Source organism: Crassostrea angulata, chromosome 7 (genome assembly GCF_025612915.1).
Source record: "Crassostrea angulata isolate pt1a10 chromosome 7, ASM2561291v2, whole genome shotgun sequence".
In the NCBI taxonomy this organism is placed as follows: Eukaryota; Metazoa; Mollusca; class Bivalvia; order Ostreida; family Ostreidae; genus Magallana; species Magallana angulata.
The window spans coordinates 8,271,360-8,288,825 of record NC_069117.1 but is presented as its reverse complement, the minus strand read 5'-3'; the positions used below and the strand labels follow the sequence as shown (position 1 = coordinate 8,288,825).

Here is a 17,466-nt window from a genome sequence, read left to right as displayed (position 1 = left end):
ATGTCAAATTGAAGTGAGACTTTACATATCATATGAACCTGCATAACCAAAACAAAACCACCTATTTGTGAACAGATTGGTCAATTTTTATAGAGAATAAGAGGCTTTATATCTTTAAGGGGCATGGTCACGATTATGGCCAAATTCTGTTTTTATGTTTTTATTATTTACAATGCTTTAGAAATGCATTTCTAATGATCAAATCTTTGAGAGTCATTCGTAGAGTTATAAGCAAGATACAGGGCTCACAATTCTTTGTCATGTAAACAAGGCTCGTGCCCTGTTTCTGTTTACATAGGTTCAATATACCAATAAAAATCTTTTTCCACCTTATTTGTCTATCTTTTTATTTATTTTAAGCATAGATAAACAGTTCCTAACATTTAAAACATTCGTTTTAGGTTTAAAACTAAAATTTTTACTTCAACGTAAATAAACGCTTTGTTTACACAGCGAAGAACTCAACAAATGACACTCAAAATGTTGCCTATTAAAAATGCCTTTCTGAGGCATTGTAAATATTAAAATTGGAAAAATAATGTTTGACCAAAATCGTGACCATGCCCCTTTAAACGTTTGCAGTTGAAATGTATATGTTATCATCGGCCATTGTGCCGATTTTATGATCTTCATAAAATAAATTTGATTCAAGAAATTATTCAACTGAGACTAAGTGACATTCTTAAGTGCATACACTTTGACAAAGTGCTACTTTTGGAAAATGTTCTCTGTCTCTTTAACAAACACCGAGGACGCTCTTAAAGATTTTTGCATTTTTATTTAAATTAGATGTCATTTGAATCTAATGTAAGTCAAGGTCAATGTTTACTGCGTCGCAAACTTGAACAAACCTACTGATCAGTGATAGCAAAGTTCGTGCGTGTGTGTATGTGTGTATGTGATATTAAAGAATGGAATGATTTATAAAAACAATTTTTTTATTATAGCACTGTAGACAACAAAAAGGTTTCTATAATGCTGATCTCTGAATAAAGTTTTCTTATTGAACCTGTTTGCATGATTGAAAGAAAAAAATCTCAAATTCTAAACCTAAAACTAATATAACATAACGGTAACACCCTAATAATCAATACCCATCAAAACGAAAGTTAACCAAAGAACACGTTCTACTTGATGATTTCATCAAACTATTTGACAATTTTCCTAATTACTTACGTTTTGATTTGTAAAATTCAGGCGTGGGTCAGATTTTCCTACATATTTCTCACAAAAATAAGGTCTATAAACTTCCTCTTCTGATTAAAGTCATGTCTCATAACGATTACGTAATCTGTGTGTGCCCAATTGCTATGTTGCCGAGCAGACAAACCAGTTATTGTGCAAAGCGTATTCTTTAGAATTCAACGCTTAAAAATAGATTTGTAAGCATTGAATTAATACATGATGAAACACATTTAAAGCTAAACAAATATAGGAACAATGCAATTGTCAATTCAACACTTTTAATGTATGAGCTATATGTACATGTTTTTAAAAGTTAATTATCATTAAACGAAACCTACATGGGAAATCTTAATGATGAAGTAATAAGATATCGAAAGTCGTTGATTTTTTTAGATTGTTCTCTGTGATTGTGATTTGTTTGCTAATAAACCAATTATTTTTAGTTACTAGTATTGATTTTTGGTGATCAGATTTTAAAAAAGAATGGTTTTTTTTTGGATTTGTATTTTTTAAATTTGAGGGTAGAGGTTGGAACAAATTATAAAGACAATTAATGCCATGTATTAGTGGTATTGTATACGGAGCACAGAAATATGATTTTTCTCGCGTGATCTATCTCATAATTTAACATTCACACAAGGACATATTGATACAAAGGTTTTATTCTTAGTTTGTAACTATACGCTTAAGCTTCGAGACAACACCCACTAGTCTGAATGAATTTGTAAAAAAAGTATCTTTTCATCAATGTTATTCATATCTGATAAAAGTTTTAAATTTATTTTCAGTTTGCATTTAAACCTGCACTTGATTGTTCAAGAATGAATCCAATTACAAATCTGTTATGAACTCAGTAAATTTATATTGTGTGTACTCATAAAACACTACCTCAAAACTGAAAATAGAAGTGTTGGAGCAGCAGAAAGGTATTTAATAAAACACTGTTTGAAATAAGTATTGTCCATCAATTCACATCAATTCACATTTGATTCGGTACTAATATTTATTTTCAATGTAACCATGACTGGATGAAAAAAACCCAACAAGAGTATGCTAATTAAGAGACATCATTTACCAAGGCGCTATTTATAAGTAACAATCTTCTTAAAAAGAAAATAAATCATAAACAAGTTGTGTGTTGCATTTATAATTACCTGTAACCACCATATGTAAAATATTTGCATATTCATTGTCCACTATGCATACACCGAGGAGCTGCATTATTTTTTTCTATAATCTCAATTGCGCATGCTCTGCCTGTATCCGCAATTACCACATACTTTTAGATAGCGGATTCTCAACAATTATTATATGACTTTTACTTGTATATAAATTTAATATTTTTAATTACAAAAACATGTAGTATTCATATGATTTATCTTATGTTTAAAATACAATAATATTTTAGTTTTATTCATAATTTTTTTAGCCAATTACAGATATTGTTTTTTCATGTTTTGTTTAATAAAAATTACTGGAATAGAACGAAAGTGTGTGATTTTTATATTTATTTGAACAAAATTCAATATACAAAGAAAAATAAGTTTTCTTAACTGGAGAGAAATCTCTTTCTAAACCAAAAAGTGTAGTAGTGTTTGAAACTGGCACTACTTTGAAATAAACAAAATCCCTTAGAAACCACAACAACCACATATGTTTCATCCAAACTGTCATATCAGATGTCTCTGCAGTCTGCCACACAAACTCCTTGATTTTTCGCATATTCAACATTTACAAATTGTAACTTTTATTTCGAATAAAGACGTGTTTACAACTGGTTAGCAGTCAGATAACAAAGCATGAAAATATAGTTCTCCATTTAACATTTTAAACATGTTTTATATTAACATTTATTAAAATTACTGTTTTAACATATCATTTACTCTGTTAATAAATACAATGTTGACAATCTATGTAAGTTAAAAAATACATTACAATCTGAACGTTTTTTAATGCAAGATATAATATCAAGGTCTAATACAGGGAATCAGCAAAGGTGAAAATGCAAATATATGTTATAAAGAACGATTAGTTGGTGAACATAGCGTTAGATTTAGAAAATCCAAAACTATCCAAAGCTATTAAATATCTTAATACATTTTTTTTATTTCAGTGACATTAACCATGTTATACCTTTTACAAGCGGGAGTCCAGCGAGCCTCGTCGCTGTTCCGACTAACGTGGTTGGATCCAGTTACTTACTAGCTTACCTATATAAAAATTATTCAGTGGTTAACCATTGTGCAAACTAATTCCACCTGAGCAATATTATTTTTGACCTTCAAAATTGTTGTCTTTACTTGTTTCTTCCTAAAATGAATGTTTCATGATCAGTATTTAAAACGTTGGCTATATATTTTGCTGAAGTAGTATTTATATATATATATATATATATATATATATATATATATATATATATATATATATATATATATATATTTGAAATTCAGTTGATCATATTGTGGCATAGTTCTGCCACCACTTGTGACTTGTCAGATCTTTATGTCGACTTGTCAGAAAATAATTAGAGTTACTAAAAAGTCAACATTTTGATATTTACGCGTGTTAATGCCACTTATTGCCTTTTACATGTACTTGTCATCAAAATTATCTGACATGTCAACTTATCGATGAAATATGATTATCATTAATAAGTTATAATTTAAGATTGAGGCCAATTTGCTTTTTGCTGAAACGATCGAATGCAAGTGTACAATAGGTAGGGGTGCCAATACAGTAGGCATGAACTCAATACAAAATAGCACAAGTTGCTGTCCTTTAAAAAAGGACTGCAATACGTGGACCATTTGCATGTGTTTCCAACGAAAACGTGAAAGCCTTAAATTATCACAGATTCCACCGACTCTAGCCCCTGCATTTAACCACTAAATTTGTACGTTGTATTACATATATATATATATATATATATATATATATATATATATATATATATATATAGTTGACTTTTAATTCCAGAATTAAAAGGGTTATACGTCTAAAATAATTATGATCTATATAAATGATGATTGCATGTATAGTATCAGGCATTCGGCGAATTCTACTATTTGCGCACACATTACGCTTCGCACTTTTTTGTGACATGTAACTACGTTATGCAGTGACAGCTATACTATAAATGTGTAAATCAATTTCATATTTTGATGCATTTTTCTTGAGATTTAAACTTTTATACAGTGACATAATTATTCAATCATCTATTATATACAGTCACATAATTATTCAATCATATTTAAATGCTTTAAATAGTTTTAATCGGGAAGTACTCTAGCCTCCCTTCTATAAAAGTACAGTTACTAGTAAGCTACATGTGTATTCGGAAAACAACAAAACATTGCAATTATGCTATTTGATGCATGTTGTAGTTTCGGCATAACATTACCTTATTTCATAATACTGACAATTTATATCACATGCCGATCATTTCTTTAAAAGGAATACTTTGTTTCTGTAATGTTTACCGACAACTTTACAATTACAGCGCCTTTGAACATATATCTTATATGTGCATATGGCATGGAATCCCGATCCCGATTCAGATAAACCTGTGATAGCCTGGTTCCTTGATCTATCATAACGCACAGGAACCAGGCTAGCTCATGCGCAGGCTGAATTTTCCCCATTGCATCCGGTTTAACATCGCTTATATATTTTCTGCGTGGACCTCAGGGTCCACGCAAAAATGGCCGCTGTCAGATCCTTATGTCGACATGTCAGAACTATGATGTCAACTGAATGACACGTTTTCGTGTTTAGCTTTTATACACGTGAATAACTTAAAAGTCGACCAAAAAAAAGACAACTTGACATAATTATCCGACAAGTCGACATAATTATCTGACAATTGATGGCAGAATAATGCCACCTAATATTTCCTTTCCCAATTTTGATATTACTATATATTTTACTATCTTATAATCTTTAAACATGTGCAATGCAAATTTTTTTTCTATTTAACTTTCAAAAATGAACAATGCATATAATTTCTCTTTGATAGCTCTGTAAATATGGACCGTCTCACTCTGACTTTAAGTGTTATTATGTAGATGAATACAAGTACATATTTGAAAGCCAAAACTTAGCTAATAATGCTCTATTCAAACTGGTTTGAAATTGGCCAAGTGATGCTAAAGAAGATAAAACTGTCGAAAGTTTACAACGACGACGACGAAAACCAACAAAAGTATTCGAACAGAAAAACTTACCTGAGCCTCTATTGCTCTGTAGTTCCCAAGTTGTTCTTCATCGGTCTACTTTCCTCTTTCTCTCTAGGTTAAAGAAACGAATGTTCTTCGTCTCCATTCTAAGTACATGCTAAATTCAATCCAGTTCCACATCCTGAACTGATTGTAGGACCGCGGCAATATTTGAAATATACAGCCTACGTCATTTTCACTTGTTATGTACAGTCAAAACATTTGAAATCGGCGGGACCAAATTGACACGGACGTCTGAAAAAACATCGGATATAGGAAATGTATTTTCAATCCACTTCAGCATTTTTAACTTGCTTTATAATTTAAAGCGATCGAAAAACATTATATTTAGTATCAGAAAAGCGGTTGAAAAACATTTTTATTTCATCAATAAGTATATAATCAGCTAATGTGAAAAGATACCAATTCGGAGATATTATACGCAGGGCAGAACATTGTCCGATGACTTCTTAAATGAAACATTTAATATTTTATTATTGGATATAATTTTAATCTAATAAATCGGAACGTTGATTGTTCTCTGGGAATTAATTAACCCCGTTTCAACTATGATCCCACTTGATTTCAGACTTGTGACGCCTGATTTTCTGAAGTCATTGGACAATCATGGACAATGACTTGCCTTGCGTATTATCTCTCTCAAATAGAGATTTTCTCATATTTGCTGATTATATACTTACAATGTAAGTTATTGATGTTATAATTTTTTTTCAATCACTTTGCTGATAATAAATATAATGTTTTTCGATCGCATTAACTAACATGTATATAGAAATGCTGAGGTGGATTGAAAATACACTCCCTATAACTAGTTTCAATCCAATGTTTTCTCAGACGTCCGCATAAATTTGTTCCCTCCCATTTCAAATGTTTTGACTGTAACAGATGAAATTGACTACGCTGTATGTTTCCAATATTGCCAGTTAATGTTCCGCGGTCTTAATTTACTTTTGCTTTTTTATGAAGTTCTTCATTTAATATTGCATCTGGCTATTTTACAGGAATGTTGTCTTGCATCTACATGTACTATGAATCATCAAGATCTCTTTTTTGTCTAGCTGTGTTGATATCCACGTCACAATTCAATTCATGACAACCGACAGAATCAATGTTTTAATTAACTTTTGTTTGAATGGAAATTTTGATGAGTTCTTAATTTATGTTCTACTGATCCTTCTGAATTTAAAATTAATCTTTACCCAGTCTGGTAAAAATCCATGTCAGATCATCCCTTTGTTGTCACCATTGTCCCAGGGTTTGAAAACTGTCTAGCTTCAATTTTCAATTTTAAGCACACACGCTTAAAAGGCACATATTTAAAAAAAAAAGTTCGGCACGCCATTGCTTGGAGAAGAAGATTTATAAAAAAAATATAATAAAATTGTCTTTGATATCTTAATATCCCGCGAGCGTGGGAATTAACACTTAACCAATGAATGACATACCTATTCTTTAAAATTGAAATAAAAAGAAACTGTATAACTGGATATTTAGAAAAGTGATAAAAATTTTTAAACTGAATTGGATGATATATACATGAACATGGCCTTCATTCTCTTTGTTGCAGCTGAGTGGAAAATAATCAAAATGATTTTTTAAACCAGTGAGTGGGTATTTGGAACGTCATATGTCTAAATTTTGTTCTGAAGGTCAAATTTCAGTATTTTATTCGTAATTGTCCAAATGTTAAGTTCAGATAAAAGACTGTTTCAAAAAAATGGGGAGGGTACCCCCCCCCCTCAAATTTAACTTCCCTGTTTGATAACATTACTAATGTATAAAGTTCACTGTATACCAATCTGTCGTGGCATTATAATGTATGAAACTAATAATAATACAAAAAAAAAACACGCTAATGAATGCATATTCATTTTCATTTTTTTTTAAATAAAATGTGTCATTTTCAAAGTATCTCGCACTACACTTTCCGCCATAGTATAAATAAGTCAAACCGCGTTCCTGGGCACCCCGTTCTGGAAAGAAATTCTTTCAATTCAATCTAAAATGGCATCAAATTTTTCCATTTCATTAATTACTTTTTTGTATTAACCAAATATGTCCAATTCAAGGTATAAATATCAACCCGTAATGCATGATGAACCCGTCCTACACTCTTCCCCAAGACGTTAATTAGTCGAACTTGGTTACCCCGTTCTGGAAATTCCATTCTTTCGCTAGAGGTCGCGCTTCGCTAGCTTCTATCTATTAAAACTAAAATCGCTCACTTAAGATACGAATTGCTTTATTTCATTTATTCAACATTTGTCAAATCTTAACTTCTATGTGTAATCCAGGTAAGTTCCTAATGAATATATACACTCTTTACGTATATTATTTAATATCATTTCATTTCAATTATATAATTTGATCGAGACTATCCCTGACTTGGATCCGCCTAAGCGTGTCCACCACCTTACTCTTATTTTTGCTATTTTGGGCTTGTTTATCGAAAATGAAAGTAGGTTTTTGATTAATTTTACATTAATAACTTATCACTTAAAATTCAATTAGATCTTACGGACATCATCTAACATGTGTTGAAATACCAAAGGTGTAAGCAAGTACTCTGGTGCAGGCATTTTGTACTTTATTTGCAAAATGCCTTAATTTATAAGTATAGATATTTCCTCGTATAGTAGAGTGTATAGTGAATAAGTAGAAAACCACAAACCATATTTCAATGGAAAAGTGTTTTTTTTACCTTAAATTGTTCACCAGTTAATAAAATTATCTTGAACACTGGTACAATGAATACCGTGGATAAACCTATGTAAATGCAAGCCTTAATCAACGATTCTTCAGGTTATTTTTGTTTTTTAATATAAGCTACTTATAAAGAGGACTGATTCACATAAAATAAATTCCAAATTATTTGCAATTATTGCTATGAAATCATTTTTATTTCATAGAGGAGTGATGTGTCGTATCCTTTCATCGGCATATTCGGTCATAGTTGAATAATTATGATTGTTTCTTGGTAAATCCTGATACAAGTGTTGGGCATGGTCGGTCATAGCTGAGTAATTATGATTGTTTCTTGGTAAATCCGGATACAAGTGTTGGGCATGGTCGGTCATAGCTGAGTAATTATGATTGTTTCTTTGAAAATCCAGATACAAGTCTTCGGTCATAGTTGATGCATTTTTCGTTTGCCTATTCGCTCCATTCTCGGTCGAACATAGGCCAATAAAAACACACAATCCAATGAGGCTTAATAATGAACAGGACCCCTGAAAATATACATGTTGTTTGATAATAATAGTCATTAAATTTTATCAAGTTCATGTGACAATGATTAAACATCGGAATAAAATTTCCATGATTCTGTCCCAAAAAATAAGTAGAAATAGGATTATATAAACATTGGTTTTGATAGTTTTTTTTTAGTTGTTTTACATTAAAAATCTTTCGCGCAGTGATGTTTGAAAGACGACAGAGAAACAACCTGAAAACAACGTGACGGCTCACATTCTACGACAGAAATTAACTCTTCTTAAACACACAAAACCACAGTATTTAAATTTTTTTTCAGTGTAAAGAAAAATTGCTTTGTTTTAAAACAGCACATTCTAATAACTCCTTTCACTTTACTCTGATCTTGTATATAATTTGCACTTGCTTTTCGAGTGTACATGATTAACAAGTAGAACGATCCGATTTAAATAAGAAATAAACGTTTAAACTTGATCATTAACGTTCCCACCTGATACCAAAGTTGAAACACTGTTGATACAGCGTTGTTGCCTGCTTGGAATTGTGCATGCTCAAATGTGAGGACGGACCGAAAATCCTGAACAACCCTTATTAAGAACAAATAACGGGAGGGAAAAGGCAAGATTCTCTTCTATACAAGTTTCAAAACATAAAATCGGGAACGTTAAATGTAACTTGCTTTAAGATTCGTCTACGGTTACAAATTCAGTTGACATGCTGTAGACATCATACTTCTTGTCAAAGTGTTCTATTCACATATGGATATACTTGGCAAATTTTGAAAATGTTTTGAATTGGAAACCAGTGTTTATTGTAGACGAAAAATATGTTACCCCTGTTTCAATGAGATGAGAAGCAGAAAGCTTATTTTGGGGGCTCAAGGTTTAAATTGTTTTTAAATTATCCGTAATAAATCAAAACCATGCGTTACATCGTTCCACCCCTTCTGTTCATTTTGTAGAAACTTAGTGGTCAGCTACATTGCACATGTAACTTTTCGGATGAGGTGAAGGTCAATAGGAAACTATAGATGACTTCACTAAAATGTTCACGAAAATGTTCTATAAAAATCCCCTGCAAATATACTCACCATGACTAAAATAAGTCTTAGCCCCTCTGTAAGAATGCCATTGGTAAAAGAATCAATTTCCTTTATAACTTCTTTCTTGATGACAAAGAAGCAACCCTTTAAAAACATGATGATCATTTGATATATTGAAAAAAAAAACCCGAATATATCTTAATTGCTTCTTCCCTACTTTGCAAGAAATTACAACAACGGCAGTATTATTGACGTGTGTGTGTGTCTTTATGCAACACATAATGCATATATATATATATATATATATATATATATATATATATATATATATATATATATATATATATATATATATATATATATATATATACTTCGATCCCAATAACACAAAATTTAAACAGAATAGAATCAATTATCTCTTATCCAAAACCATCATGCAAATCAATTTACTTGGGCATGCAAGTAACCAAGTAATTAAACAATAATGAGCATCATGAAGTCTAATATCATTGTAACAAGTAAACACGACAAAAGTAAAACTATGAATAAAAGGTTGATACAAATTCCAACTCATCTCTCTTTTACGTTCCTTTATTTATTCTGTATTGTTTAGACATTATATTTTACCCTTTTGATGTCGTTACCTTGTCATAGAATTGACCAGGGCTAACAGAGGAATGACATTCGGTAGGAGCATTTTCATAATCATATTTTGTAAAACCTTTGCAGCACGTTTTTGGTATCTGAGATGCAGTGGCTTGGCAACTTCCCTTTGTGGTACACCATGGGGTTTGGTCGAAATCATTGGTAGTTCCAACCACTTTGTTGACGCCGCAGCATTCGAACTGAAATATTGCATGCCCACTCATACGAGAGATCAGAATAAAGTCGGAGTTTATGGACTAGTCTAAATATTGTGACATTTCTTAATAAAATATTATTTATTGATTGCGGTTTTCGTGTGATTTCTTCCAATTCTTATCGTACCCCCCAAAATGCATGTACTTAAATCTTTAGTCTCGATCCGAAAGCAACCGACTGTATTTCCCGATAAAATATTTGGGGCTTATCAACACCTGTCACAGGTGTTGATATGTGGCGGCAATGGCCCCATCTTTGACGCTGTTTTAACAATTTACATTTGTATCTTTTTCATCAGGTACTTTTTGACTTGATTCTGGTATTAATTATGGTACTGTTATTTTAACCTTTGGACTGTTTAGGTTCTAAACAGTACTATTGTATATACATGTTTTTGCTTGATGAGGTAGTTTTTCTTATAACTACATTTCTTTTTGTGTATGTATTGTGCATACATGTATTTTGTTTTAGGAGTGTAGCATTGTTAGTTGGTTACATTCCTTTGTTTAAATATTCTTTGTCATTTATTTCCTCAATAAATGACCATTCTAATTCCTGAAAAAATGTGTTGTGTTAATGTGTCAACAAGTACATGTCAAACGGAGCATCACCCTATCAGTTATCCATAAAATATTTTTATGATGAAATGTCAGCCTTGAGAGCAAAAAGAAACAAAAATAAAAGGGAACTTACGGAAAATCAGTCTGTGACTGATAAGATTTACTTTCACTTACGTCTATAAATAAGTGATTCCACTCATTGGATATCTTGGTTCCAGTGGTTAAGTTGTCACTCCGAAAATTGTCTTTTAACGAAGATATCATTTGACCATGCAAATCACTCTGTTGTGACAAAAAAAAGATGTAAGATTTATATTCACACTTTAACAAACAATGATGTTGTATTGAGAGAACATTACCGTTTTGGTGTAAGGATCGATATGTTCATTGTACAGATCCATGTAAAGTAAAACCGACAAAATGGTCAAACCTATGAAGGCAGCGGTAAACTGTAATATAAGAACGGTCGATTAACTAAAAAATACTTAAGTGTTTTTCCTTTTGTCTTTATATGTTTAAAAAATTCAACGAATTTATGTTTGAATACAAAAAGTAGGTTAAATACATACTAAAGAAAGGAAAACAACTGTTGTGTATAAAATATATTGTCGGATGATCATCAGGATTGTCAAAGTTATGCTAAGACCTAAGACGCAAGCCAAGAAATTGGTCAATCGTGCAAAAAATAGTTCGGTTGTATTTTTGACGCCACCAAAATCACTGGAAGTGGTGATGTTCAAGTTCTGTAACTTTTTATGAACACTGAGACCATTTGAATAGTCCTCCATTGATAAAAACATCTTTATCATTGGCCCACTGGGGATCTATGTAAATTTAAAAAAAAAATAAACTGATGGGTATATATGATTGTTTAACACAAAAGTATTTAAATGTTGTGGACAAAAATCAATTTATTTAAAAGTTTAATGTACATGAAGAATAATACGGGTCAAGATTTAAATATGTGCTGCAGAAGAAAATCCTTACTGAGAGAAGAATGGTAACTATCCCAGCCAATATGGCGGATTGGGCTAAATATAAGCGTGTCATCTGCAAAAAACAAAATAGCCAACCATTTAATCATTTATCATAAAATGAAGATGGTTTAATACTGATCAATAATAAAAATGCATGCTTTACTATTAATTTATTTGCTTAAAATTTGTATCGGCTGGTATCTAACATATTTTATCATTTCAAGCAGGTGAGGTATTAAAGATTCAACAAGGAAATAAAATAATTTTTTTAAAGGTTTTACTCAAATTTGGTCAGAAAAAAGCTTCAAAATTTAGAAAATAAGATCAAAGTATGGGTCAGTGATATGAAATGTGGATATAAAGTGAAGTAAGTTAATTAAGATTAAATGAATTTAATACTGTGATCAGCTAGTCCGACCATAGCTAATTCTATACGAGCTACGGGCAAATATTATTATATGTGCACATATAACGCTTTGCAATACTATATCTTATCGGTATCTGTACTTACAATTTCATGAAAATAACTTATGACATGTTTTTTACAGAGGAATACCATTTTGATACATTTACTAATAATCAATTACATTGTGATTAATATAAGTTTGCCTTTATAAGATTTTTATTCGGAAGTTACATGCAGGTATACAACGCACCTTCCCTACCAGAAAATAATATTCACTCATTGGTACATGTATTTCTGAAAGCAACAAAAGAATGAGACTTGATCTATTTATGATATCCGATTATGCCATAATTTTTTTTCTTTTGAGAAATATTGAATATTTATCCCAACTTGTGTCGGTAAAACTAATATATATATATATATATATATATATATATATATATATATATATATATATATATATATATATATATATATGTTCGTTGAAAAATATTGAAATATGAAAAATGTTTATTTTCTGTTTAATACATTCTTGCCATCTAGGCTATAATAGTTTTTGATGCATATATTTTATTACCCGATAAAAAGAAACGGATTTATTTACATCAAATTCCATAATATAAGGAGATATAAGGGGCTAATTTTCGCAGAAACTATTATCATGATTAACAGTAGCCCTACTACTGCCTTCTTCATTTAAAAAGATCATGTCTTGCATAGTTAGATTATCTCCATGCGGACTCTGTATTTTTGGAGTTAATGTGTCTCTTTATATCTTTAATATTAATATATCTATCAACTTTATGAAATGATCAGTTTTAATTTTGATAAAAACCACAAAAAAAACAAATAAAGAATCAGTAATATGTTTGCATAAAGAAATAAATGCACATCAGAATAAATGCATGTTGTCATCATTAAATTGCATGTCTAAAGCTGCACGTTAACGTAATTAGTTTTCATGTTTGCATACTAGAGTTGCATGTTTATACAGATTGTATCTTCTCATGTTGGGTGTCACATGTGAACGGCCATTAAACTTTTTGCCACCGTAACAAATAATACATTCCTTTTTAAACTGTGTTGCAGAAAGACATAGTTAAGTTGCACGCCGAAAGAACTGTTAGTTGCTGTTTCTTTAATCTCATATGTTCAAGTTGACATAAATTAAGTAGGGTACAGCAATTTATCACCGAACCGAGGAAAAGAAAAGTCTGTAATGCTTTGTAAATTTGGAATTACCTAAAACATTCAAATCATGCAGCCTCACGAAAACGTCCACCCTCTCAAAAGTCAGGTGAGACATTACATAATATACAATAAAACTGGCCATACCAAACAAAATAATTCAATGGAAGCAAGCATGTGTCAATTAAGTTAACTTATTAGAAATAAATTTCAATTTTTGCTGCTGATCATAAATTCATAAAGGGAACGTGCAGATTGAAGAACATTTTTTTTCAGTCTTTTCTTCAATCTAATGCATGTACGTGTATATCACTTGAAGTTAAATTATTTCATTAATTCAAATTATTTTAGGAATGACCATATATAAAATAATTGAATGTAAGCTTGAAAACGGAGGGTAAAACAGTCAAATTTTTAAATTATTATTATTATTATTATTATAACATTTATATAGCGCTAAATATAATAAAATTACTCTAAAGCGCTTTACATAATAAGTTAAAATTACACAATGAGCATACACAAATAAAATTGAGTTATTATAGGCATATAGATCTATAAAAAGAGGTTTACATGTAGAAAATAGGCTAAACAGTTTTTAAAATATTCATAAAACATTTTTAGCACAGATTAAAGACTGACGATCTATTTAAACTGATAAAAGGGTCAATTATAAAACGCTAATTTAAAAAGATGTGTCTTGAGTGACTTTTTAAAACTGGTCAGATTTTCTTCGAGTCTTAAAACTGCGGGAAGACTGTTCCAGAGTTTAGCTGCACTGACATCGAAACGCCGATTTCCATAAAATTTGGTACGTGCCTTGGGCTTAACCAGAAATCTCGAGTTCTCTGATCGAAGTGATCTTGATGGAAAATATACATCAATAAGGTTCTGAATGTATGCCGGTGACTTCTCTTGTAAAAGCCTTGAAAACAGTCAAAACTAGTTTGTATTGAATTCGAAATTCCACTGGCAACCAATGAGGAGCAACCAGCACCGGTGTGATATGATCATGCTTCTTGGTTCTTGTTATTATTCTGGCAGCTGTATTTTGAATTCTATTCTTATAATATATATTATATAAAGATTCAAATCAACTAAAACGCAGTTTTTAAAAATGTCCAACCATAGGAAAAAGGGAAAGTACAAATGTATATTCAAGCACGTATCATTGTTTTTGACATCTTGACAAGCAATTAAAAAAGGGGCGAATTCTCAAAATCATGAAAAAAAAATTCCAAATTGTAACTTCAATTTAATTCAATTTGAATTCTCATTTTCAGTTTCCTTTATTTTATGATCTGACCAATCTGGTCAAGCGGTAATGTATCAGAACGGCTGATTTAGATCAGATTGTGCTCCGACAAAAGTAGATAAATGTGCAAATCCATGAATTTTAACTTTTTATAAGTGTCTGCACCAAAAAAGCGGGGGGAGGCAGCCCCCCACCCCTCGATACTTCGTGCCTATGATGTGTACACAGGGTGCTCATGATCCCAATCTGGACTCGTCCGCTAATCGGCGCGCAATAACTATGAATGAGACATGTTATGGCGCGACGACCTCCTTTACTATTCACGCAACCGTTGAGATCCCGATCTGATGGTTTGAATGAACTCATCCATGTGGAGGGTTTCGAATTTTTTGCGATTGTTTTTTTTAACAATTACATATATTATAGTTTGATAGTTTGAATCGAATGTTTTGGAAGATATTTATCGAATTAACACACATACTTGTAATTGTTTTATGTACATTAAGTAAGACACGCGAGCTATGTACCCTATTCAAGATGAATAAAATCGCCCAGTTGATCGAAAACAGGTCACACCACGATTCGGCGATTTAGTTTCTCTAATAAATATTCCAGCTATAAAAACATATAATTGTTTTAATCCTACCGGATGATTCGTTGGCAATGATGATAATCCAACACCAATTACTGCATACATTGTACCATAATAGACAATTTGTAACAGCTTGTTGCGATAACCTCCCCTCCATTTTCACCATACAAATATGGCTAATCTATTTTTAAATCGGATTACACACGTGTATAGTGAACACCCCTTTTACTTGAAAACTCTTGCACACTATTGCTTATTACATCCTATGATCCAATATAACATTTTCATCTACTGTGAATGTAAATGCTGACACATTTAATTTGCATCGGTTAATATTTTCTATGAAAAATCTTGATATTGCTTGCTCATATTGTCTGCACTGTTTCGGAGAAAGCAACTTTCAAACTTGACTGGTCCTCTGTCTCGATCGTTCGCATGAGACAGACATTGCCAGTCTACTTTAAAACCTTAGATATGCCTGACGTCATGACGTCAGGAAATGAACCTACATTACAAATAAACACCGAATCATGAATAGCTTGTTTAGTTTAGTCAATGTTTAATAGAGGATAAAAGACAATATTCTCGATAAATTCTTGAAAGTTACAACAAATGTTGATTTCAAAGACGAAAAAAATAAACCTTATAACTATCCTACCCATTCAGTAATATTATATCAAGTATTTTTGTAAAATAGTTAAAATTCATTTTTTATCATCGGCCATTTTTCTCATTTTTTATCTTTATAAAATAAATTTAATTCAAGAAATTGTTCAACAGAAACTGCTTTGAATAAACATTCATATCATTGAAATAAAGTTCTTTGTCTCTTAACAAACATGGAGGACTCTTTGAAAAATTATGGTCTTTTTAATTGAATGAATCTAACGAAAGTCAAGGTCGTTGTTTACTGCGTCGCAAACTTGAACAAACCCATTGATCAGTGATAGCAAAGTTCATGAATGTGTGTGTTTGATATCTAAGAATAGAATAACCTGTAAAAATAAAACTTTTTATAAAGCACTATAGACAATGACACAAGCTTTCTACAAGACAAATCTTTAGATAAAACTTTTTTTAACCCATTGTTTGCATGATTGATTTCAAAAGCCAAAAGGCATGGTTGATATCAAAAGGGAAAAAAAATCCTCAAATTCAAAACTAACATGCAATGCCGCATCAATTTTCATTCGAAATAACATATTCCAAAATGATAAACTTTTAAATAAATTTCAGTTTTATCTTTTGATTCCACTTCGTATCAATTTTTCAATACTATAACAAAATGAATATTAGCAATGTAGAAGGGATAACTCCCTAAAAATCAATATCCATCAAAACGAAAGTTTAACAAAGAAAACGTCTTAAATTGATGATGTGATATATAATATATAAAGTATATAATAATTAGCATAATTACTCACGTTTTGATTTGTAAAATTCAGGTGTGAGTCAGTTTTTCATACATATTTTTCACAAAAGTCTATAAACTTCCTGTTCTGTTTTAACCCATATCTTGTAGTGATTACGTAATCTATGTATTACCAATCGCCACATGTTGTCAAGCAGCCAAACTATTCATTTTGGAGGCATATCCCTGTGAATTCAAAAAGTGTTTGTATTTAAGCATTGAATTATTACATAATGAAAAACATTTGAAGCTAAATAAATATAGGTACAATGTAACTGTGAACTTAACACTCTTGATGTATGAGGTACAGGTAAGTAATTATGAAACGAAACCTGAATGGGAAAGCTGAATGATGAAGCATTAAAAATAACCGAATCGTTGATTTCAGATTGTCCTTTAAGATTCTGATTATTTTGAGGAAATACACATCAGTGTAATATGCATTCAAATTTCTTCATTACAAAGTCTAAAACAAGCAAACATAGGAATCAAGATATTGTGCAACTGTGAATAACTCCTGTTGTTACCCGGAACCAGAACT

At 31.1% G+C, this 17,466-nt stretch overlaps 1 protein-coding gene across 1 annotated transcript; it reads right to left on the bottom strand.

The window, feature by feature from the left end:
- Positions 1–8,239: 8,239 nt before the first annotated feature.
- On the bottom strand, positions 8,240–17,085 carry LOC128155822 (uncharacterized). The gene is made up of 8 exons (XM_052817699.1): positions 16,939–17,085; positions 12,084–12,146; positions 11,666–11,920; positions 11,456–11,545; positions 11,271–11,378; positions 10,320–10,520; positions 9,724–9,819; positions 8,240–8,650 (listed from the first exon to the last, which is right to left on the bottom strand). Exons 2-8 carry the CDS (start codon positions 12,144–12,146, stop codon positions 8,324–8,326), a joined length of 1,140 nt encoding a protein of 379 aa, XP_052673659.1. The 5' UTR covers positions 16,939–17,085; the 3' UTR covers positions 8,240–8,323.
- Between the last annotated feature and the right edge of the window lie 381 nt (positions 17,086–17,466).

What these genes read in the sequence shown, in the direction of transcription:
- LOC128155822 (XM_052817699.1), bottom strand. Translation starts at nt 12,146, where the DNA reads ATGACACGCTTATATTTAGCCCAATCCGCCATATTGGCTGGGATAGTT. An exon ending in TAGTTACCATTCTTCTCTCA is followed by an intron (nt 11,921 to 12,083) that starts GTAAGGATTTTC and finishes AAATTTACATAG; the next exon opens with ATCCCCAGTGGGCCAATGAT. An exon ending in TCGATCCTTACACCAAAACG is followed by an intron (nt 11,379 to 11,455) that starts GTAATGTTCTCT and finishes TTGTCACAACAG; the next exon opens with AGTGATTTGCATGGTCAAAT.